Raw genomic sequence first — 26,575 nt, 5'->3', positions numbered from 1 at the left:
GTCATAAACTTCAACAGCTGAAGTTCTAATCTTTCTCGCCTTCAAGAGGAACAATCCAGTCTTTTGTTTCCATTCACTATTCCCCATGAGGTCAAGACATGCAAGCGAACTCCTATTCTGACTTAGCATCGAGGGTGGTTGATATTTTCTCCGTACATGTTCCAATTCGACACAATGTAATAAAATATGTTTATAGGAGTCCTTTTCTTTGCAAAGCGGACAAAGACGCTCCCCTTCTAAATCTCATATATATTATATATATATATATATATATATATATATATAAATGGATCAATAAAGAAATAAGTAAAATAAATGCAAAGAAACAAAAGTAAATAAATTAAAAAATAAATAAAAACATAAATCTTTTGCTCCTTCATTAATATATTTTACTATTGCTATCTCTATATTTAAGCAATAATTACCGTAATTAGTAATAATGTAAAATTCAATTATTTAGTCTACTTGTCAATTCTCACAGAAGACAGAATTTTTTTAACTCTAAAAATTATTTTATTTGTATGTTCCGAAAATATTTTTTTCGGAACTAGTCCATTTGCAGGGAGTGCTCCGGAAATTAATTGTTCAATTGATTACATTTTCTCCACCTTTATTTTACTATACTCTCTTGAGCAATTTAAAATTAGAGTGTACCTAACAATTAGTCTGACCGCCAAGAAAAATGACCTCCAGGCTCATGTTACACAATAGTCAATGTCCTTCATTGCCTCTAGTCCAGGTTGGGATGGTGAAATTCACCATGTGGAATTTCCTCCAGCCCAGGGCACTTCACACATACAGTATTTCTACATCTTCGACACTAACATAACTCTGTCTTTACAGCCTTTCTCAGTTTTTAAAATTCTCTTTTATACTGGCCAAATAGATCGTAGAGAAAGAGCAACATGGCTTTCAGCCGAGTCGGTCGAAGATTCCGGTTACGTAGAGAGCGGTGTTCGGTCTATCACGCAGGCGGTCCGAATTCGAGTCCCGGTCGGGCTTTGCATTTTTCATTGTAAAACCTATAGTATCACGAACGAGGTCGCAGTTGGGATTTTCCTCGGTCAGTTGGACCAGAAATTCAAACGTAACAAGTAATGACCAACAAATTTTGCCCGGAGCCCTCTTACCAGAGACACGGTTCATTTAAATGACGTAAATTCACGGCACAGGCCTTGAACCTTTATTTTCCAGGCAGAGCTAGTCACGCTTTGTATTTTATTGCTCTTTAATCAACATTCATGGCCCTCGACCGGATTTCAACCCGTGAGCCTCGAATCCAAAGGTAGCCATTGATCAGACTATCGAAGATGAACCGCCAAGTCCACACCTGTAGAGTAACGGTCAGCGCGTCTGGCCGCGAAACCAGGTGGCCCGGGTTCGAATCCCGGTGGGAGCAAGTTACCTGGTTGAGGTTTTTTCCGGGGTTTTCCCTCAACCTAATACGAGCAAATGCCGGGTAACTTTCGGTGGTGGACCCCGGACTCATTTCACCGTCATTATCACCTTCATCTCATTCAGACGCTAAATAACCTGAGATGTTGATACAGCGTCGTAAAATAACCTAATAAATAAAATGAACAGCCAACGACGATAACGACTGGAATCTTGATGACGATGGCAGCTATGGCAACGTGTTGTCGCGGGCGACACACAAACTCTTTGCGGAAGTTTACTGTATGTCATACTCATTTTTTTTTTTTTTTTGCGTTTAGAAGTACTGAAACTGATCTTTTCTTGAACGTTGAGCTTTCTCTTTATACCAAAGAGAAAGTATAAATGTACACGATGTGCAAGATACCGGTACCTAATCCATTTTTATACACGACAGAATCGCTTTATCAAAAATTATGTTTTATTTAACGACGCTCGCAACTGCAGAGGTTATATCAGCGTCGCCGTTATGCCAGAATTTTGTCTCGCATGAGTTCTTTCACATACCAGTAAATCTACTGATATGAGCCTGTCGCATATAAATATCAGCCAGAACCTCAATCAGAGAGATAAATTTGGAAAAAATATATATTTTTTTTTATTTTAGTTGGTTATTTAACGGCGCTGTATCAACTACTAGGTTATTTAGCGTCGATGGGATTGGTGAAAGCGAGATGATATTTGGCGAGGTGAGGCCGAGGATTCGCCATAGATTATATTGCATTCACATTACGGTTGGGGAAAACCTCGGAAAAAACCCAACCAGGTTATTTTGACCTGCTGTTCACATTTTATTATGCTTTCTCCTTTTTCTGTGTGTTATATATTATGCCTGAGTTCTACTTACTTGTTATTTACATTTTATTATTATTATTATCTTATTCAGTTTTGTGTGTAAAATTGTAGTGTACTTTGTAAATTTGTAGTGTTTTTTGTATCGCAGTTTTACTCCTGATTGAATGTTAGAGAAGTCCGTAAGGCCTTAACTTTGCTAGGTTAAATAAATCATTATTATTATTATTATTATTATTATTATTATTATTATTATTATTATTAAAGTTCCCTGATAGTGCAGCAACCCGCTACTCTTGCTCTTAAACAACGTCACACGCTGAATAAGACTCCCTCTTTTTGCACACTGGTCAAAAGTGCGCTCACTGGCCAGGGCTGGTTCAATGCATAACGTAATATCGCACCCAGATTTCGAGCAGGGAACCCAACTTCTTCCAAGACCAGCCCCCTCCGTGCGTCGTCAGCAGACGATCGGGAAATGCTATGGAATGGTAATGGACTGAAGGTCGAACGGAACGATCTTGATGCCTCACGTAGAGAAACGCAACAACCCCGAGAAAATCCCCAACCGCAACCTTGTCTGTCACAGGTGTCATTATGGATCTGAATAGGATTCGAACACGAACCGCCTGCATGACAGGCATGACCACTCAGCCACTGCACAGGGACATGGGCTGTGGTTACAATATCTTTAAAGCAAATAACACAGTTTCAAATTACAGAAATATCTGAAGGCGAAGCTGCCTGGATTGAAGGTTTTCTTCTATTCCATGTCTATGATTTCATTTTACGTAAGTTGTTTCCTTGTAATAGATCACTGTGATAAGTTCCAACGTACATCTGTCGAGAATAGCATTCTAATTTATATCACGAGTTTAATTTTTTTTCCTTGTAGAATTTATACAGCAACGCCTTATGACATCATTGTGTGTTTGAAAGAATATTTCTTTAAAATGTTATACAACATGCTATTTTCTTCTTTATTTTATTCTAATTGAGATTCTGGTCGATACATCTACTATCAGGCAATACATCTCACTTGACGATATGTGTCAGAGGAAAAACATTTGTTACGTAAATCTCAAGTCTGGTTAGTGAATTTACTATGTTAATAGTCTGCGATGTATGTAATGCAGGAGGAAAGGAACTGGACACCATACACCTTTATCTTCTGGCTTATTTTCCTCATAAGTGATACTTTATTGGTGTTATAAGTTTCCAAGAAGTGTTCGGACTGCTGACTAAACATACTGCACATTTATTCCAGGAGAGGAAATAATTGTGGTCTTAAACTGTATTTTTCTTACAAATAGTTTCCTGTAAAATCATAATTCGAGTCTGGAATAACTTATCTATAGGAAATAGGTACGACAACGAATGACCTACAAAAATTGACCAACATCGTTATCATCAGAATGACACGTATTTTCTCACTGCACGTTTTACACCTTTGGTAACACAGAAGTTCTTTTACAATATATATATATATATATATATATATATATATATATATATATATATATATATATATATGAGTCTTCACCGTCCTCATTGAATAATCAAAACTACCTATATTTAGTCCACATGTAGATAACTATTATTCGAGAAAAATTCGTTCCGGCACCGGGAATCGAACCCAGGACTTCTCAGCTTTGCGAGCTGAGCGCTCTTTCCATCTGAGTTATACCGAGACCCGATTCTTTTACACATTATATTTCTGTTGATTAGGTTATTTTTCTCAACTATCAATGAAAAATTAATGAAATAATTTCCTATCTACCTAAAATATAGTCTAACATAAAAGTTTGTTTTCTAGATTGCCCAAAATAGGTATTTTTGTAACCTCGAGAATAATATTGGCTCTATTAAATTTCGTTTATAAATATTAAGATTCAAATAAGTGTAATTTTACATACTGTAAATTCACATAAAATACATACGTATTCGTATATTATAATAATTTTCAATATTTTTCTGTTTATGACAATAGCCTAGGTATGCAAAAGTGATATAAAAGAAAAAATTTAAAGTTTTTAACAAGATTCAAAGCATAATCCCGCAATGCTGATCTTCAGACCGCAGCAAAATTAATCCATTTTGTAGGGATTTACCCAAACATAAAAATTTACAATTTATTACAACTTATTTTTTAAGAAATAGGAACTCTTCCCTCTCTGTATGATCTTCTGGTCTCAAGGAGTGTTAAATCGGACTAAAATCGCAACGAAGAACGTAATAGGCATATTATATTATGAAACCGGTTTATAATGTTGTACTTTAGTGCATGAGTCAGTGTTTAGGGAACGAGCTTTCAATAAACAACGTGTATCAAAATTTTCAATAAATTCTGACATAAAGTTTTTGAGAATGTGGTACCAGACGAAAAATAAAAGAAACAAACTACCGTAACTAAATCAGAAATCTTTACTCCATTCAGTTGATTTTAGAATAAAAACGCTATTTATTTTGGGTAATTTCCTAAATATAATTAATTAAATTTCCTAAATTAAATGTTCAAAATGTTGGCTATACAATAATAATAATAATAATAATAATAATAATAATAATAATAATAATAATAATAATAATAATATATTTCGCAACTCCTCAACATAGCATTGCCATAGTATCAAAACCATACCTAAATTACGGAAATCCACATTTTTGCGTTTATTATAACCTATTCTGTTTTTAAAATTTTTTAAGACTAGGTTTATAATACACAACTATAATATTCCTTAATATTAGTTTGTGACCAGAAATAACCTGTAATCAACAATAGTGTTTGTAGTGTTATTCTCTTCGGGTCTAATCAATAATATCAACAAACCAGGTTGCCAGGCGACGACAGAAAACAAAAGGTGTGAAGCAAATGAATGAGATGTATACACTTTCAAATTTAAGTATTGTAGAACCTCTATTATCCGTGGTAATGAAGGGGATGGGCTGAACGGTTAATCGAAAAAATCGGATAATCAGTACCCTGAAATATTTTCGTAAATTTAGTGAATAATATAATATGTACACTTTCGTAATTCCCTTCGTGATGTTAAGTTTAATCTGCTAGGTAGTGGATCAGAAGTTCATTAATTTAAGTCTAGTTGTCAACGACGGGTTTTTAAGGGCCAAGGAAACTCCTTGTAATGGCTGTCTGTGGAAAGATATGAGTAGTGAAGGTCTCGTGTTGTAGATTTACACACTTTATACACTCAAATCTCGTATTCTGTTGCGAGATGAGCCACAGTTTCTCATTCCCCAAACGACTCAAATGTTTACAGTTTTTTTTTTTCGATTCTTAGCACAATGAGATTCCTTTTGATACCCGGAGAAAACATTTCATATGGAAGTTATACAGTACGACAATTCGAACAATAGACCATACTGTGTATAGGAAAAGGGCTTGTAATAACACTCTCTAGAAAAAAATAACGTGCTAGTACAAAGTACAGTACTCCATATATTTCTGCAGCAGGAAAAAAACGAGAGAAAGACTGACGGTTAATTCACCAATCGGTTAATAGGGTGACGGATAATCGGGATTCTACTGTAGTCTATCATAATAGGGATACCATTTGAAATTTCAAAGAAAGGTAGGGGTGAGGGGGTGAAAACTAAACTTCAATTAACACTGATTTTAAACTTCCCCCTCAATATCTAAATTGGCCCGTTTTTGTTTAAATTTAATTTAATTGAAATAAATAAATATTTAGACTGGGATGTTTCGAAATGCAAGGCCTGTATAAGCCTAGAGGTGTTCGCAATCAACTAACAAAATCGAATATGCAATAGCACGGAATTCATATCATTAATTCGAGAAAAATGGCCAATTTTATCCGCCACGAATCTCACACTACTTGCGGAAAATGTATTCATTAATTTTCTCAGGGAATGGATCACACTAGATGTAATAAAATAAATGTAGGCCTATAAAAATTGAATTACAAATCCCTACCTTCTCTCCTTCTCGGATTCCTCACGGAATAGCACAAGTCTTGAAACTCGATGTCCACGGATGGTCGTTTGGCCATGTGAGTGAGGGTCTTGAGTTCGATTTTTGTAGGAATTCGGGTAACCACGAGATCGTGGCGAGTCTTCCTTCTTGGATTCCCCTCGTCAACAGCATCAGAATCTTCATCAACGTACGGAATTCTTTCTTGAAATTTAAATTTGTTTTTCGGATCTCCATCTTTACTTTTCTTTGTTGTGCTATTGACGCCTTCATTTTCGATCTGTCTAAAGTTATTTTTGGCAGTAACACTTATTTCCATATTTTTTACTGTTGACTCACCCGTAGAATTTATAGCTGACATTTTTTTCACTTTTTTTTTTTCCACTAATTTTAATAATTCCTACTAATAAAATATACGAATATTACATATAAGCCAAGTTTGAGGTCAGCTTCTATACGCTTTCTTAAAAAAATACACCAATCACAACTATTGAAGCACACGAATGGTTATAGAAATTAATTTATTCACTATTAAGCATGTAAATCAATTTATAACAGTAAATTATATTATTCCGCACGCTCGTTTATGTATCAGATACAAAATTCATCCACTCATTGTTGCTAAAACACTGTTACCAATTCAATATTTCAGTTAAATCTACCTGTATTTAGGTTTATTTCATAAAACTGTTAAAACAACTGAATGTTCCATGCGCGCATTGTTGATTGCCGGCACCGACACCTGGGTAACGAGTTAACAACAAGGAAACTGGTACAATCCTCGTTGTTCAGCGTAGTGAAGGCAAATACGGGAACTCAACTCGATGTTTCTGACCTAGTCCCCTCACCAACCTGTTCACTGAAGATGTTCTCCACTATATTCCAACCAATCACCGGCTTCTCCTTTGCACACAGATGGTGTTGTTCATATTTTTTACCGAGTATACCGAACTTGCACGTTGGCTGTCTTCGGATTGAAAACAAGCTGTTACTAGAATACTAACGAACTAATTTCAATACCAGAGTAAAATCCTCCTGTGCTTGAAGTGACCTTCTACGAACGAAAGTGAAACCTCTACTGCATAATGTAGTAAGGTAACTCTTTAAGTTTTCTCCGAAGACACGGAGATAGATGAGTGGGGAAATGGTGCAGGAAGGAAATAAAAAGCAGAATATGACGCGGAGATTACTGGGACGAAGAGAGAGGAAGGGGACGTAAAAATGACGAAGAGGAAGGAGCAAAGAAAGTGGCACAACTAAAGAAATCATGATCAGTCCGCTTATTCAGTGTAAGATTTCTTTAGAATGAAAAGCAAGAACAGCTACTGATCTACCTTTCTTAATCTACTGTATCTTACGCGCTACAAGTTTCCAAATTAGTTACGATGCTGAAATTTTTTACTCTTAAAATATTAATACAAAGTTAAAACCGAGTGATATGGCTCAGCGGTAACGCACTGGACTTGCAATCAGGAGGTCCTGGGTTGATACCCGATGCCGACTAATCTGGTCGAGGTTTTTCTCCGCGGTGTTCCTCGGCTGTAAGCCTACATAACTAATTTTAAATTAAATAAAGGCGAATAACGAAGTGGACCCCAAATTACAACGAAATAATAGGTATATTATAACGATAACAATTCCGATCAGTACATTGCAGACAGTGGCGATATGACCTAGAGATAGAGCTGTTAAAATAAATACAGATAAAAGAAAAAAAAAACAAAATTAAAACTACTCATATTCGCTATTGCCATAAACGAAGGACAGCATAATCCTAAAAAATGTCGAAGGAGAAAACAACGTAATAATAATAATAATAATAATAATAATAATAATAATAATAATAATAATAATAATACTTAGAAATGGCTTTTAAGGAACGCGAAAGTTCATTGCCGCCCTCACATAAGCCCGACATCGATCCCTATCCTGTGCAAGATTAATCCAGTCTCTATCATCATATCCCACCTCCCTCAAATCCATTTTAATATTTTCCTCCCATCTACGTCTCGGCCTCCCCAAAGGTCTATTTCCCTCCGGTCTCCCAACTAACACTCTATATGCATTTCTGGATTCTCACTTTGAGAGAGGAACATAGGTTAAGGGTGTTTGAGTAGGCCTATAAGGTGCTTAGGAAAATATTTGGGGCTAAGAGGGATGAAGTTACAGTAGAATGGAGAAAGTTATACAACACAGAACTGCACGAATTGTATTCTTCACCTGACATAATTAGGAACATTAAATCCAGACGTTTGAGATAGGCAGGGCATGTAACACTTATGGGTGAATCTAGAAATGCATATAGAGTGTTAGTTGGGAGGCCGAGACGTAGAAGGGAGGATAATATTAAAATGGATTTGAGGGAGGTGGGATATGATGGTAGAGACTGGATTAATCTTGCACAGGATAGAGACAGATGGCGGGCTTATGTGAGGGCGGCAAGGAACCTGCGGGTTCCTTACAAGCCATAAGTAAGTAGGGTAAAGGTTGGTAATATTATGATAGTTCTTTTTGAGAATTTATTTTACAATTTTACTGAGAGAGAGGAAGATCGGTTTTTTTGCGTCAACGTATTAAGGGAATGTTGGTGGACAAGTTTCTGCACAAAACCGGACCTTCTCTCGCTCAGTAAAATTGTGAAAAATTCTCAAAAAGTACTATCAAAATATTATTATTATCACAATATTACCAACTTTTACCCTAAGTAAGTAAGTATATCACATTTCAGTACTTACTCTTACTTTTCTCGGTCACACGCCACAAAATCTTTTTTTTTTTTTTTAAACTGTCATAGCCTAATGTCAGAGAGAATGTTTTTCATAATTGAAAAAGATATTTCTACTTCCATCGAAGTGATGGGAGCATACTTAAAACATGCTATTGTGGATGGACTTACATCGGTAACAATAGCGCAAACTATTGTGTCATTCCTGTTAACTGTTTTCAATACGATTCGAACTGTCATAGAGAATTTATTCTTTTCCCCTCTCTGCACTCTTTTCTGAAATCAGTAGAAACCAACTGCCTAGGAGTCGTACAATAGCAGTAACTGGTCCCACCAAACCTCTCGTTGGACTGATCAGCTTAGGGCTGGTTTGTGGGCATGCAACCACAATAGTAATATGCGTTACAAGAGCGGTATGTTGAAGTTTTCATGTTCGAGGAAAAGTTTGAAAAAGCGAAACGTAGTTGAGCTTTTTTAATTTCCGAGAATTGAAAGAAAACATACCGCTCGTGTATCGTACATTATTTTGTGCGAAGATCGTTTATTACATACCTGAAAGACGAATTTCTAATTAGTTTCAATGAAATCTCCATCTTGGTTTCTGTTCAATGACGGCAAATTTGCAAAACAAAAATATCTATCTTCAACATTGTTGCTTTAAATTATTCTGTGTTTACCATACTCCAGCAGGCCGTGATATACGTCTGTCTTTTTTTTCCCTCTAGTCTATAAATGCGAAGTTAAAACAAACGGTAAGGTTATGTAATGATTTATTTTTCATTTTAATATTTTAACAATATTATTTATATAACATATTGCAGTAATAACATCGGCATCTGCAATCTTGTTGATTTTTTCACGGTTTCCTTAATGTTACTTGCATCACGAATGCAGTAACTGTAGTGGAGTTGTAGAGTTTACTTAATTTTTATAAATATTTAAAAACAATAATTAACAGTGCAATTTAGATGAAATTGCAGTGGTAAGTTTCCAATTTATAATTATTACTATACTGAACGTCTCTAAAAATAATATGTTAAAAGCCTAAAGCAGTAAAATCAATATGTCACTTAAGCGGTAAGAAGAGGGAAATTGTTATGTGTGTTAGGTTGGGAATACTGAATGTGGAATTTAAGACTTTCCGCGAATTGGTTTTGTGCGGAAACCAAGCAAACACGCACGATCTCGCACAAATTTATTTATGCGTAGTATATTGCGATACGTGTTTTAAGTGCATTATAACAGAAATCGAGGAAACAGTTTGAAAAACGAGGCGAAGCAGAGTTTTAGAGATTCTCTTAAGCAGTTAACGCATATGTAGAACTATCAGACATTATTTTTTGGATGATCGTCATTTAAATAAATATGTTTTTAATTTTAAATACTGCACAAATTTGTTTGATAAGTAAAAATTATCCCTATAAGTAAGTTATGAACGTCGTTGCCAAGGCAGTAGGTAGGCATTTGTTTTTGTGCAGTAAGTAATTATCAAGGCTTCTATACACTCAATAGCTTATCTCATTTTTCATTAGCCAATCAAATGGCTGATGACGCGCGAAGAGTCCATGGTCATTGGTTCTTTATTTTCCAATTGATAGCGACATCAGCATACATTATAAACATAACCGCCTGAAATAAAAACATTATAATGGATATAAACCAATTGTTTGCGTATCATGTCATAATAAAGGGTGCGGCAAAACATCCTTCCTAATTTAAAGTTTAAATAAAAATTAGATGGATCAAAATAAGGAAACTATATTAAGGGTATATGTACGTGAACGACCACAAATATTCTCAGAAAATGCAGGCTCTAACTTTCTAAAATTTTGTAAGGAAATGAACTGATAATTAGACAAAAATTACAAGGTACCACAACAAGACTTTTAAATATCTGATAAAAGTATAAAAAAGGTTACTAATAATATTTTTAAGAATTCACTTTTTACTTTAAGTTAAATTTTCCAAAATTTGAAAATTTTCACACATATTTCATAACTCCACAATCATTAGAGATAGAATTATGAAATTTTGTACACTTATTTAACATGTATTTATGCAAAAGGTATACTATAAATAATGCCCATTTCTTTGAAAATAGAAAAATAAGATCACAAAACATTGTGCAAATTTTAATATATTTTATGTAAAGCAAATATATAATTAATTGTATTAAAATAAACAACTCTACATGTCTGAGAGTAATCTGCTTTTCAGAAATAAGTGTTTATTATATGCAGGAAAAATATTAAAGATGTCAGAGAGACCATAACAATGTTACGGTTACCAAATGATGTAACTGAATTTTTGTTTTTTCTTTTTTCATACTCTGATAAACTGGTTTGAAAAATATTAGTACCCTTTTTTATACTTTTATCAGATTTTTAAGTTCTAATAAGTCTTGTTGTGGTACCTTGTAATTTATGTTCAATTGTGAGTTCATTTTCTTATAAAATTTTAGAAATTTAGAGCCTGCATTTTCTAATAATATTTGTGATCGTTCACGTACATACACCCTTAATATGAATTGTATCTAAACAGTGGGAAATTTAGGTTTATATGCGTTGCCATAGTGATATCAAATGTCATGCGCAAAACAACAAGAATTGAATAGGACATTGAATACACGGAATTGACATTCAATTAGTGCAAATTGTAATCTGTAACGAATTCCAACTATGCCTTGGACGGGTGAAGAACGTGCTTACGCTGTGGTATCGTTTCTGGTAAGTGGTAATTCCGTTGTCGCTGCTCAGCAGATGTTTCCCGGACGCTTAATTTCTTCACGTGGCGACGTCCCCTGGCCAGCACGATCACAAGACCTTGCACCCTGCGATTTTTTTCTATGGGAGCATCTTAAGGCTGAGGTGTTCAAACATCGGCCGAGGACTTTGCCAGACCTAAGAAATGCAATACAGGAATAAATTGGTCTTATTCCTCAAGAAATGCTAGTTAGAGTGATTCAGAATTTCCGAAGTCGCATTCAACAATGCATTGATAGTGAAGGACACCACTTGAGAGACACGTTATTAAAAAAATGAAAAATTCCCACTGTTAAGATACCATTCATATTAATGAAGTTTCCTTATTTTGATCCATATTTTTTTTATTTAAACTTTAAATTAGGGAGGATGTTTTGCCGCACTCTTTATAAATACGTTAAAACTGTTTATACCTTGTATATAAAAGCTGTACTTACACTTGTCACTGCATTATTTTTCTGTATTTCTTAACAATTCGTCTGCTCTCAGTGTCTGCCGTCCGTTTTCGTCTGCTGGTTTCCAGTCTTGTGTTTATAAAAATTCTAACATTGAAAAATTCTAACATTGAATGTTTTTTTAATATCTCATTCTAAAGTTTGGATGTATCGGTAATGAAATGTCAGCCACACGTTCATTTGCAATAATCATTGTAACTCAACAATGAATTGTCACTGAAGGCTTTTTTGATTAACCCACTGAATATGCCATAAGGACAAAATGTCATAAATCGTTAATATAAAATCAATGTAATGAGAATTATAGTGAAAAAACATTACTAGTATCAGTCGCTAACCCTCCATCCCTTTGGTATGCGACTGTTAGTATAAGTAGCATGATTGTTTTGTTAATTGTAAGTTATGTACGACCCAGCAAAGATTACAAAAGAAAGAAAATAATTTGAAGGTTAACATATATGAACCTAATCTAATTATTATGCAAAGCTGGTATTAATGTAGGCTACTTATACTGGGTGTTCATTTCAAAGTGTGTCATGACGTCATTGTTATGAGTCAGCGATTTGAAGCGAGTTTCAGCTTTTATGTCAGAGAAGTTGCCTATTAATCAAGGCGTTCAATCTGAACTTGAGAACGTGTACGGTATAACTTGAATGTCGTAGCAACAGATGGCGGTCTGTAAAGTCTGTGTGCTACCATAACCTCTTTCGAACTGTGTTTTGCGCGGGCAAGTCGTACGCAGGGTATTTGTTATCATCGATTACGTACGGCAACATTCCACAACACAAATCAAATGTTCCGTGTCCATGTTGACCGTAGAAGTTAATGTCAACAAATACGTAAGTAATCGTCTTAACCCTCTCCCCATATCCCGACAGTAAGAAAAAAAAAAGTCACTTCAGTACGTGTTTCCAAACAGTTCACATTCTTGCCACTACTGGCGTTACCGTACGTATCGGTAAGTAATCTTCAGAATGAACGCCGTACTTGCTAGGCAACTTCTCTCGCATTTAGGTAATACGCCTCTGCGGAAGTGTAGGAAGATTGAATTCTCTAGGCTCATCGGATAGCCACATGACGACATACAGCGAGCCATGACACATTTTGAACTGAACACCCAGTATAGGCCTACATGATTTATTTAAACTTGCTTGTAGGCTTTAACATTCTCGGTCGTTTCGGCTTTATTTTCATTAAAGGTGCTCGAAAATCAGGAACAAAATCATCTTTAAAATGATCAGAGCATACTCTGCTTGTATCATGATTGAATTTATCGTGTCTTTTGTGCGGAGTTACCTTTTTTTTTTTCTAATTCCTAAATCTTTAGGAATGGTAAAGAAAGACAACTCTTTTTTTATCGTTAGAATTGTTGCATACCGCAACAGCACACCTTTGACCTGGCATAATGCATTCTAAACAACATAAACAAGAAAAAAAAACACGAGATACTGGTTTGAAGCACTTGAACTTTGGCGCGCTCAGCTAACTTGTGACGTCAGAACCGCTCTCCTTTCCCCGTCGATCCCTCGCCAACAAGCTCGATTCTAATACAACCTAAGACAAGTTTAGAAGCCTTGAGTAATAACAGCACTGTGATTTCTTTTGTTTGCATAGCAACCAGAACGTGTGGTACTGGCAACTTATGAAGCATGTAAACAATTGTAAGCAGCGAAAAAAAAGTATTGTAATCCAAAAAAATATATTTATGTGGAGTGAGATTCTCAATAGAGATTCCTGTGATGCAAAAATATTGTTTAATTTTGTAACAGGAGTTACATTTATAAAATAAAAAATAGTTTTCATTTATATGTTTAATTTATTCAGAAGTAGTACTGACTGTTTAATATACGTATATATAATAGCAGAAAATATCCAACAAATGAAAACAAGAGGCAAAATAAGCCATTAACCCTTAAAATAGGCAACGGAAGCTAAAATATACAAGAAAAGCAAAATAAAAACTGGTCCTACCGTCCCAAAATGTGCTCAAACATGTTTTGTTTCTACAGGGATATCTTACGCGAAGTTTTACCGCTAGATTGCAGGAGCGTTCCATGCGGCGCAACATGTTGTAGGGCTATGTTTTGTCATATGTTACAGTTGATTACGTTTTCCCGCTTGTTGGTTTTCTCTGCGTGTCAAAATTATATTTACAATTATTTTGTATAACCTAGTATAATTTAATATAATTCAATATTTTCTTACCTCGTAATTTAATTTAATTTACAATAAATACTAACGTAAACCTGTACCGGTATATAATATTGAGCGATTCCCCGAGATGGGTGGAGAAATCTGCAGTATGCAGAATATAGATGCGAGTAAATTGAATGGTCATGAACCTAAACGAGAACTTTGAGAACGAGGTGCACGAATAAAAAAATAGGAACTATGTCGAAGGTGAATATTGCCCTCTTTAATCATTAGTATTTAAGAACCATGCGCTAAAAACAGGATATGCAGCCACCCATGTGTTTCTTTTTATAGGGAAGGGACTATCGAGATTGAATTCTTGTATTTTTTTCTGTAGTTGCAGAAAGATCAAATGCAATTTTTAATAGGATGATATAATATGATGGCAGTAGTATCACGATTAGTCGTGCGTTTTGTAGGTTAAGGACATGCAGTTTTAAATACTATGTAGAATGATTTTGAAAATTTGAAGTTAAAACATGGTTTTAATAATTAGGGTAGAGTACATTAAAAACATTATTCACGAAATGGGTTCCACTACGGATCGTCCTAGATTAATAAACATCCCAGTTTATCGAGAGTTTACTGCAGGCGTAAACTTCGGAGACTCCTACAACTACTGCATATAATCTAAGCTAACATAGCTCGCTGTCGAGGTTGCATATGTTTTTATTAATTTTTCTTTTTCCTCTTCCAAAATGAAACTGTAGTCAACAATTCCTTACTTGAAGTAGTTACTTTTACTTAATACCTAGCACTTTCGAGGCGCAATTTAATTACATATATTTTTTAAGATTTAAAGCATATATTCAGAATATTTCGGGACCTGATTGAAGACAAAAAGCTTTCCCTGGTGTTTACATATAGGAACATAACAAAAATTTGCCATTTTAGTTGTTTTTAAGAGTATTTAATATATTAATACACTACGTATATCCTCAATGTTTATATACCCAAACACAAATGCACACGCAAAGTGCATCCCTCAAAGTACACGTGCGCTATCTGTTGGTGCTAGTTCAGGATATCCCTATTGACCTCTTTCTTATACAGGGTGCGTCAGAAAGAACGGATGGATTTCACATGGCAAGAAAATTGTAAGGATTCGTCAAATCAAAAATTTATTGTTATCAACATATTCACCAAAACATGCAGTTTATTTATGGAAAACAACATAATCCATATGATGTCCTTGGCTTTCAATACAGGCATCGAGGCTTTTTCTGAAGTTCGCCATCACTTTCACAGTCATAGCTGGTGGGATTGCCACGATTTCTTCACGAATCGCCGTCTTCAGTTCATCCAGTATATGTGATCGATGTTTACAAACTTACGGCTTCAAATGGTCCCAAAGAAAGAAGTCGCAGGGCGCGAGATCTTACCGTAGCCTCGGACAATCTCAGTGAATAGCATGTTTGCGGGCTGATCTTTGAGGTGGCCGGAAAACCTAGTGTCTGTCTCCACATTTGCAGGTGTACACGCGCTCCGTGTTCATTCAGGTGATTTTTTCTTTAATGTTGAACCTGTGATACGAAATGAAGTCACCCACCGCAAAATTGTATTCCGAGTTGGAATCCTAGCGTGACGTCCGATGTCGAAATGAGTCCTGAGTGACGATCACAGACTCTTCATTTTTCAAAAATATCTCTACAATGAAAGCACGTTGTACACCAGACCAACACCATGTTCTCAACTAAAACTGCATTCTCTGGCTGACCCAACAGTCGTGGTCCCCCTCACTATATCCCTCCCCTCGCTGCGTATCGATAGTTTGAAATCCATCCGTTCTTTCTGACGCATTCTTTATCTACCTACTTATAAAGGCATTTTGCCTAACTTCCGGGCTCTAATTATAACATTAATCAGTGATTCCGTGGGTTCAATTTTTAAATCTCGCTTGCATATATGGAAAACATCGACTTGGAAAGGAATTTTGCCAACGGCAGAGTTCCGTACATCCTGGGATTGATGTACCACTTAGCGCTGTAACGAAGCACATGTGTTAATGGAGTTCCAGAATGCATCGGCCAGGTCAAGCACCTCCAATTGATAAACTCCGGAGTGACCTTGCGGGCCACTAACGGCTGTGTGTGTGGACACGTAACACGCTGCTGTTACAACCAGTTCTGGTGCGGCACAATAGTACCTTTCAGCGGATTCTTAATGCGTGTCAGTGTGGCAGTACAGCCTTGCCCTTCTTCTGCTCTCGCTACTCAGGGCTATTCCATATGAAATCGATCAGTAAAAAACCTCGCACATTTTATACTCTAATTTTTTCCCTATTTATACAATGTGCTGAGGAGAGTGCATTTTCAAAAATATACTATCGAAAGTCAAACGGTTTTCGTACTATTGAGCGACAAATTTAGCGTATTTTATAAAAACAAGCCTCTTTCAGCGCTCAGAACTCTGGAACAATTTACTGCAGAACATTGAACGGGAGCTCATTTTGAAGCTGACATTTGGTAGGTTATGTTAAGAAGTAATCCTTATTTTTAGTGTATACAGAGAGACAGATAATCTGATTTTACTTACTTTTAGACTTTTTGACAATTTGTAAAAATGTAAGAAAATACTGAGAAAAAACCTTGCATTATTAAGAGGGATTCGGCATTGTTTGCTTAGTGGTATGTCAATAAGTTTCGAGGGTATTAAATAAATTATTTTCACACGCCTGGACTTGAACGGCGCAGTACCGCACGCACTGGCCGAAAGCTGAAGATAAGCGAGCGTTGGGTGTCATTTTACTCCTGTGTTTATGAAAACTTGTGATAAAGCTAGCCCAGCTATGCGCTACTAGACGAAACATCACGTGTTTGTCTCCTGGCCTTGCTTGTCTCGGCTAGCTCCCGTCTCACAGTAGCTGGTTAGTTCACGAGCGTATTATTTATTTTCTTTATTTGATATTTTCAATACTTTCTTAACAACATACCATCAGTAAAAAATATGTGTTTATTTGTACTTTCAATGCGGAATATAACTATATATTTTTTAAATATTTTTTTCGGTGGCAAAGCCGTCTTAATGAGAAAAATTCTAAATTTCTCCATTTCCATAAAAAGTACGAAAATCTGTTTATATGTCAATATAAACTTTAATTTCTCAGCATCAAAATAAATCATGATTTTGATCACTGGGTGAAAGGGTTTCGGAGCTATAACAGTTTAAAGTTGCAAATTTTATGAAAATACGATAAATTTAAATATTTTTAATTTAAACACTAAGAAGTTCTGATGCCTCAAACTTTGCACAAAGTATTGTATCACAGTTCTCTACGTACAAAAAAAAAGTTTCATTGTATTTAGAAATTGTAAGGTCAATTTTCTCTATATTTCGGTCGATTTGAGATGGAATAGCTCAATACAACGAAGCCGAGTTCGATTCACGGCTGCGAAATGGAGATTAATTTCTTCCACAGCAACTGTGTGTTGTGAACTTGTTCCGTATGTCTTCAAAGGAAGCTTTGTGCTTTGATCGAGGGAAATAGCATATCTAACGTTAGTGCGACCATTAATGGAATATGGAACTACATGTTGGGATCCCTATAGAATATCTCAGATAAATTCCTTACTAAGAATCCAATATAGTATTAGTATTAGTATTTATTTATTTAACCTGGTAGAGATAAGGCCGTCAGGCCTTCCCTGCCCCTCTACCAGGGGATTACAACTATAACATGAACAATAAGATTACAATTAATATTAAATTTACAATTACAATTACAATAAAAATTAAAGTACGACAAGAATACCTGATTAATGAAAGCTAGACATTTTATCATAGAAATTAAGAACAAAGAATATTTTTGAATTTACTAAATTACAAATTAAACCTACAATAGCAAAATTCTATAGTGATGAAATTACCGGATATTGAAATATTTTGTGATAGATTAAGAGAACTATTTACAAGAAACCATGTCTGAACGAGTCTCAATTACTGCTATAGGGCAGCTAAATTTGTTAAAGGTAAAAGAGGAGACGGAAATGATACGATAAAAGAGCTTAAATGAGAAACATTGGAAAACAGACGTAAACGAACTATAATAACAACATTGTATAGAGCCTATTTGTCAGTACCCGAAATTCGGAAAGAAGTTAGTAAAAGAAAATTCAACCTGAGAGCTAGAAAATCACTATAATCCACTAGCATATGTAGTAATAGGGGACAATGGTTAGGTTTCACCCTTATGGTATTAAGTAAGCTGACCCGGACTATACTGTAACACAGGCATGTCGATTGATGCCCACAGGAGCAAGCGCGCGCTTTAGAGCCCAGGAGAGCCTGAGCGCTTTACAGCGGAAAGGAGACAGACGAAAGAGGTGGTATATGCCGCTTGGTCGAGCTATATTCAGGGATGGCCAGCACTGATTCAACAGATAAAGGGAAGAGAACTTATTAAAACTGTATCCATGTTAATTTTTAGATTTGCCTGAGAAGTATAAGTGCATTATAAGAACGTAAGTTTTAATTTTAATGCTCATTTTTCACAAGTTTGATTTTTTTATTCAAAAGAAATATTTTCCCAACTTTTCGTATAGAAACGTGAAATTTTCAGGTATAGGCCTATTTATTTAGTAGCCTTACAGAATGTTTTCGTAAATCTAATACCGGTATACCGTATATATGTATTACTGAAGATAGTGTATTGAAAATTTTGAAAATATTCGCATGGAAATTGTTTGTAAGGAAATGAATTAACAAAGCAACTACTGTTACATCATAAGCAAAAGATACGTGCCCATGTGTTGTAAAAATGTCAGCTCTATAGCTTCAGCAGATTTCCAGAAAATAATTTAATATTCTGATGATAGGAAGTTGCTCACAAATATCACCTTAAAAGCATAATGCGGTAAGAGTTTTGTTATGTAATATTAGTTACACTTAAAACAGATACAGTACCTAGGTAACTTTGCTTTGTAATGTAATATTGTTTTGATTAGTTTATTGATTACTTTTGTAAGGCTAAAGATACCATCAATATAAATTCCAACTTATCATGTCATACTCAATCTCTTTCTTTGGAATATCACTTTCTTTATGAATGATGTGTTTCATCCACTTAATACAGTATAATATTATACTACTATGGAATTTTAGTGAATATTCCTTCTTAACTCTCTATTATGTTATTAACATTTAAAACACAAGTGCAATATTAAGAAATCAGTGTTAGTACTTTTGTTTTACAGACAATATAGATCATATTAAACAGAAAGAAGCCATGTAAAAATAACGACATAAAATTTCACGTTCCGTCTGAAGTTTATGCACCACTGTTTTCTTAATCCAACAGGTTGCTTATTCATATACACAACCCTTCCTCTTTCCATACTAAGCGCTTGCTGCCCGCGCACGACGTCAAGGTCAGAAAAATGCGCTTGCTTTGACATCACTGCATGTAACAGATAGGGTAGAGGGCAAGCGAGTGACTAGACACTCAAAACGGGACTCAATCTGCTAGGGGAGTAAATTACATAAGATCCTTGCCCCTTATAAGTGAAAGGATTGTATGTTGGACTAAGAATCCAACTATGTAAAAATGGATTGTGACGGAAATAGTAGGTTGCACCTACTGTAATACAAATATGGAAAGGGGCAAAATGAGTATCAAAGTTGTAGCTCCAAACATACGAATTTTTCATTTGCCATTTTCACAACCGAGTTACACACTATTTTTCTACGAAAGTGGTAGAATTAAACATATCAGGGAAAAATGCATACATGTCAAAATGACAGTCTTCATAGTTTATTTCGAAAACGCGTATATTGTAAGTTACGCTTCCAGAAGAGGATTATCTCGCTGTAACAATAGTGTATTGTTGATGTAAACAACAGTTCTTGTTTTTAAGGGTAGGTTGAAGACTGAGACGACCAAAAAATTATATCTTTCACTTTCAATTCAATTAAAGAACTTAAATGGGAAACATTGGAAAACAGACGTAGGAAAACTAGAATAACATCATTGTATAGAGCACATCTAGGTCAGAAAGCATGGGTAGACATGACGGCTCGGTTAGAGAAGCCTTCGTACTATGGTAGGAACGAACATGAGTTTAAAATCAAATGTAGGAAACAGAAAACGGATGTAGGTAAATTCTCATTTTTAAATAGAACTATAAATGATTGGAATGACCTACCTGCAGCGGTCTTTGAAGGCTGTCCTTCCTTAAGGAGATTCAAGAATAACCTAAAAAGTTGTGTATAAAGTGTAAATTAAAATTAAGGTGACATTTAACATTTAATTTTTTAAGGTGACATGTATTTATTTACCTTGACGAGTTACTCCCTTGGTTTGAATTATAAATTATTTAAAAATAACTTGTAAGAAGGTCTTAGACTAGAAATATTTAGTTTAAATGTAGTTCTGTTTATAAATATGCATAAGGGTGTAATTATTTGTTTTATTTGAACTGTTGTATCAGTGAAGCGAGGTGAGTCAGTGAAGTTATGGTTTTACAGTGCAGTGAATAGTTCCGATCAGTGATAATGTATAGTGTCAGTGAAATGTGTTATATATTGTCAGTGAAATGTGTTCTAAAGTTTCAGTGAAATGCGTCATAGTGCCACTACAGTGAGTGAGATGAGAGTAAAATGAAAGATTATTATCAGTACCAATGTGAAACATATGGAGGGCCTATACATATGTAGGTTGTAATGTAAAATTAGGCTCACTTATTAATTAGGTAACTTTATGTATTATTATTAATTGTAATTATTGTGTATAATTGTAGGCCATTGTGTATTCTTATTGTATTGTCTGTATAATTGTATTGTGTATTGTAATTTTATTGTGCATTGTTTATATTGTGTATACCACTGCCACCGGGTGCTTGCCCACTTGCAGTGTCAATAAATACATACATACAAATTTGCGTCTTGTTATTAATCATAGTGCAATTAATATATATTTCCGAACTGCACTTGTATTTATTGTACCGTTAAACATATATGCGCGTGTCACTGAAGATCATTGCTTCCATGCCTGTTGAGTCAGTCTTTCAAACAGTGTCAGATTGTCTTTAAGAACTGAGCTTCTATACGTAATTTTGTGCAAACATGCCAAGGCCATATTGCGATTTTTCCTGGAATCTTTCCATGTTGGTATAGGCCTACGCCTAATAGCTAGCCTTCTTCTCTGTCCCTTAAGTGATGCATTTAGTATAGATTCCAGGCGTTTCCATGATTCTAAATAACTTGTCAGTTTCCTATGTCCTTTGCTTTGCCTAATTTCAGGGCAGTCCGGAAATTTATTCATCGCTCTCTCTCTCTCTCTCTCTCTACCAATAATAAAATAAATCTTTATCGGTGTTTTTCTCTAAATGACGTTTTGCAATCTTCAATGTATTGTTATTGAAGTGTTGTATCAGTGAAGAATTATGTTGTGTCAGTGAAGTGTGTTGTACCAGTGAAGAAGTATGTCGTGTCAGTGAAGTGTGCTGTGTAAGTGAAACGTGTTCCTGTCAGTGAAGCTTTATAGTTTATAGTGGCAGTGCATAGTATTTGAACAATGAAATGTTTTTGAAGTGTTAGTGAAATCAGGATAGAATCAGTGAAATGTGTCGTAGTTCCAGTGCAGTGAGTGAGTTGACAGCGAAATGAGTGTAATTTGAAAGGTACTTGTGCAGATATGAACATATCATACTCGTGGGTTTTAGTTCGATCTTAGTTTTAAGATACAAATTAGATTTATTTAAAATGTTATTTTAAGTGATCGTTTCATTTAATTTAGTATATTCCCTGTTGTTGTTGTTGTTGTTATCATTATTATTATTATTATTAATTATTGTTAATATTAATTATTAGTATTATTATTAATTGGATTTTTAATTAATAAGTTTATTATTGTCATTATTGAGTGTAATTAGTTACCACTGCCACCGGGTATATACCCACTGCAGTGTGAATAAATACATACATACATACCTTTTCTCAATGTGATTCAAATATTGCAGAGATGTTTATTATAGCCTACTGGATTACCACAGTCTATTATATACAGTCACGAAGCTCAGTACTTAGGAAATATGCATCCATAGATGGTTGCTAACCACTAGGATCGCTACTATCGCCTCATCACAGACAATGCGAAATAGTACTGGCACAGTCTATTGTTCCTAGTATCCTCACCAACTCAAGCTTCGTGACTGTATATACTACACTGTGGTATTACTCCAATCATAATTATACATCTTAAGACTCATTCATAATGCATGTTAAATATTCTGGAAACGTATTTCTTTTTGGATTGCAAATAATGAACATTACGAATAATTTTTTATATGATGGTAATGAAGATTTGACTTTCTCTGTCCATCAAACTGTAACTTATGGCTCATAACAACTGTGAAAAAATATTCACACTTCTGCCTATGATCATTTTTTTTTTTTTTTAGAAAAATAACACTTTATAAAAACTAAAGTTAAAGATTTAAATGATAATCTGTCAGCGTTGGTCACTTCAGTCTTCATTCCCATATTAAGTATGAAATTTAATTCTCTAATCACAGTTTATAGTATATTGCGATATTAGGTTGGTAAGTGCTCTATAACAGAGGCGAGGGAAATTTTGAAAAAAAAAAGCGCCTTGTTTTTTTTTTTTTAGTTCCCAAGACTCTGTTATGCACTTAACGCCCGTGTATTGTAAATTATTTTTTGCACAATCATAATTTACATCTTTATTTTATCTATTATGTATTTTAGTTATGTATTCATTTTAAACTGAACGTTTGTCATTTTGTTAATGGCAATGTGTAATTTTCTAGGTGACCGTGTTTTCGTATTCTTTTGTTTTATTTGTTGGATACGACTGTCTTTTATGTGTAAGCATTGTTTAAATAATAAAAAACTATTGCAATATACGAAATTGAATTGTAGGAATATTTTGTATGAAAATTTTAAATTATAAACATATTATGGATTATATGAACAACAGTTTTGATGATGAAGTAGATAACGAAATTGAAGACTCGTTCAGAAAAGGATTGGAGGTATGTGTGACAGTTTTTATCCCATAACATTTAATAATTGTTCAAACTTCACGTTCAATTTTAATGTTGATAGATGAAGTTACAGTCCACACCTGTGGAGAAACGGTCAGCGCGTCTGGCCGCGAAACCAGGTGGCCCGGGTTGAGTTTTTTTCCGGGGTTTTCCCTCAACCCAATATGAGCAAATGCTGGGTAACTTTCGGTGCGGGACCCCGGACTCATTTCACCGGCATTATCACCTTCATCTCATTCAGACGCTAAATAACCTAGATGTTGATAAAGCGTCGTAAAATAACCTACTAAAAAAAAAGATGAAGTTATAGCTTGTTTTGTCAGAATTCTTGTTCTTTCTTAATTTAAAAATGACTATGTCAAGTTTGTAGAGAGTTTACTTACAACACCTGTGTTGTAGGCCTAAATAATTTGCTTATGCGCTGTTGTTTTCAGCTTTTCCGTAGTAATCACTGAACGTGTTGTATCTTTAATTTACATGGCTGCAACAATGTGGTAAGTATGCAGAAAGAGTATGATTGTGCAAAAACTTTGTGTCAAAAATAATGTATTCTGGTGATGAAAATGAAACCAACGAATTTACGATTAATATTAATATGAAATACAAATAACAATTTATAAATCACTGTAGAAACGTTTCATTCAATACTATTATGAATAAATTGTTAATTATGGAAAATTTCCTTGTGTAGATGAGTTTATTAGGAAGCGTGCGGAAAGCGAATGCGGAAAAAATGCAGGAAATCTTACTTTCAGTTCCAGTTCTCTTGTTGGAAATGCTGTTTTTCCACACTTTCGAAATGAAAAAAAAAAAATTAACAAATTTTTAAACATTTCTACTTGGAAAACTGAAACGCTCTATTGAGAAAATGATTGACGATTATCAAATAATAAATCTTGAGATAATAATCACATTAATGGAATGATTAACGAAAAAGTCTGGGAATATAATCATGACGTCCATTATTTGTTTATTGATTTCACTAAAGCTTATGACTCAATATATCGACAAAGACTATGGAACATAAATGAGAGAATTTGAAAGCCTTTCAAAATTATTGGGTTATGGAATACATATAGGAAGGGAACAGTAAGTAGACTAGGCCTAGTAGCAAATGCCATTGTGTCAAGAGCATTTTCAGTAAAAAGAGCATTACGGCAAGGTGACGTTCTCTCCCTAATTATGTTTAGCATTTCATTCGAGAAGATAATTACCGGTATTGAAATTAATACCGGCTGGCATAAATCTAGGTGGACAACATTATTTGCATACACGGATGACCTACTACTGATCGGAAAAAGTGAAATGGAGATAAATTTATTCGTAGAATTAACTGAAACAGCACTAAGAATAATTACTAGTGTAAACATTAATGAAAATAAAACAAAGTAGTCATGGTAACAAAAAGAAATCACATCCAACTAAAACTCCAAATTAACTGCTACGTTGATATATAAGAAAGTCAATGTTCAGCTACTTAGATATCATACACGGAGCAAGTCCCCTGCAATAGGCAAACATCATGTTTAGGTAGAGCATGAAAGTCAGAGAATATTATAAACAATAAAAGATCGATTTTAGAGTTGTTAATCTACAGTTCTATACTATTAATAAATCTGTAACCAAAATTTTTCTGGTAATTTTAGATTTTTCAAGAATAATTGGCGTTAACCTTCCTGAGACCAAAAATCGAGTTTTTGAAAACTTTGTTTGTATATCTGTCTGGATGTTTGTTACGTTTTCACGCGATAATAGCTGAATCGATTTATATGAAAATTTGAATATAAATTAAGTTTGTTCTAACTTAGATTTTAGGCTATACGGCATTCAAAATACTTTATTTAAAAGGGAGGTTATTGATTTTCATAGAAAATTTTACATAACACTTGTTTTTTCAAAATAATGTATTATTTAATAATGTAAAAACAAATAAATGAGACGTACAAACAAACGAATACTGTTTCATATTTAAGCACCATAATATATAAGGGCGCCATCTAAAAATTCAAAAGGAGAAGGGGATAGGAGTGTGAGGAGGTGAAACTAAAATGCATTTCATTTTTAGGTGGTTATTTAACGAAGCTGTATCAATTACTAGGTTATGTAGCGTCGATAGGATTGGTGATAGAGAGATGATATTTGGCGAGGTGAGACCGAGGATTCGCCATAGATTACCTGACATTCCAATTATGGTTGGGGAAAATCAATCCAAGCGGGGATCGAACCCGCGCCCAAGCGCAACTCTGGATCAGCAGGTAAGCTAAAATTAAATTAACACTTGTTTTAATCTTCCCACTCTTGACGTGTTTTTTTAATTACATTTAATTGAAATAAATAGTTATTTACAGTGGAAAGTTTTGAAATGGAATGTTATTTAGATATTGTGCATTTGATCATATGACTTCAATTATGCCGAAAAAATCAAATAATGTATCCATTCAGAGATGAAAGCTACGATCCCAAGAATAATTCCAAATAAAAGTAAATAGAATACAGGATAAATATGCCCCATGTTGAAATTATAGTAATCTTCTTTTTGAGAATTTACGTTAGAAGTCATGTATAATGTCATCAAGAACCTTTTCGTATAGTAATCAAGCAATCCTGATTCCATAACATTACGCATGATAGTGTTTACTCGTACCAAAAGAGGATTACTTTGGGACATATACGCCACTAGAGGACCACGAAATGATATTTCATTATTAAGTTTACAAATTAATGGTCTGTTATTCTCATCCGTATATTTTCCCAAAAATAACTCCGTTTTAATTCTTGATTCACTCGACATGAAAGATGCTTTTCGGTCTTTCACAGCCATTTCTACGCAATCTTCCTTGTTAAGCATTTCTATAGATGCACCTTCAACCTTAGACCATAATTTGCTGTCAAAAGATTTTAAAGGAGCTTTCAACCCAGGGTGAATACAAAGCTTCAAACCTTTTTCAATCATCTCTGCTATACTCTCAATTGGATGTTCATATCCTGGCTCTATAAGATACGTAGTGAGAAAACACTGAAACACTGTGTTCACAGCAAAACTAAAACACACCCATATCAAGAAGAATAACCGGAGTGCAGATGTGAGAGGCATGACAGATACAGAAACACCCAGGATTATGGGCCAAACATTTGTTAAAGAGCTTCTAAAACTCTGATATATTTGCCACTCTGAGGTTTGGCCCATAAATCGAGCTAATATAGTCATCACTACAGATGCAACAATTAATGAAATCGACAGACATATCCATATTTCGTATGTA

At 34.7% G+C, this 26,575-nt stretch overlaps 1 protein-coding gene across 1 annotated transcript in view; it reads right to left on the bottom strand.

Moving 5' to 3' along the window:
• LOC138716255 (ATP-binding cassette subfamily G member 4-like) overlaps nt 1-6,670 on the bottom strand; it is a 125,837-nt gene extending 119,167 nt beyond the window's left edge. Inside the window, exon 1 of the mRNA XM_069849122.1 lies at nt 6,179-6,670. Within this exon, the coding sequence (XP_069705223.1) occupies nt 6,179-6,536 (358 nt within the window). The 5' untranslated portion in view covers nt 6,537-6,670. The remainder of the gene's footprint in view (nt 1-6,178) is intronic.
• Between the last annotated feature and the right edge of the window lie 19,905 nt (nt 6,671-26,575).

The sequence above is a fragment of the Periplaneta americana genome, chromosome 2 (assembly GCF_040183065.1).
Source record: "Periplaneta americana isolate PAMFEO1 chromosome 2, P.americana_PAMFEO1_priV1, whole genome shotgun sequence".
Classification (NCBI taxonomy): Eukaryota; Metazoa; Arthropoda; class Insecta; order Blattodea; family Blattidae; genus Periplaneta; species Periplaneta americana.
This window is presented reverse-complemented; position numbering and strand designations above follow the sequence as displayed.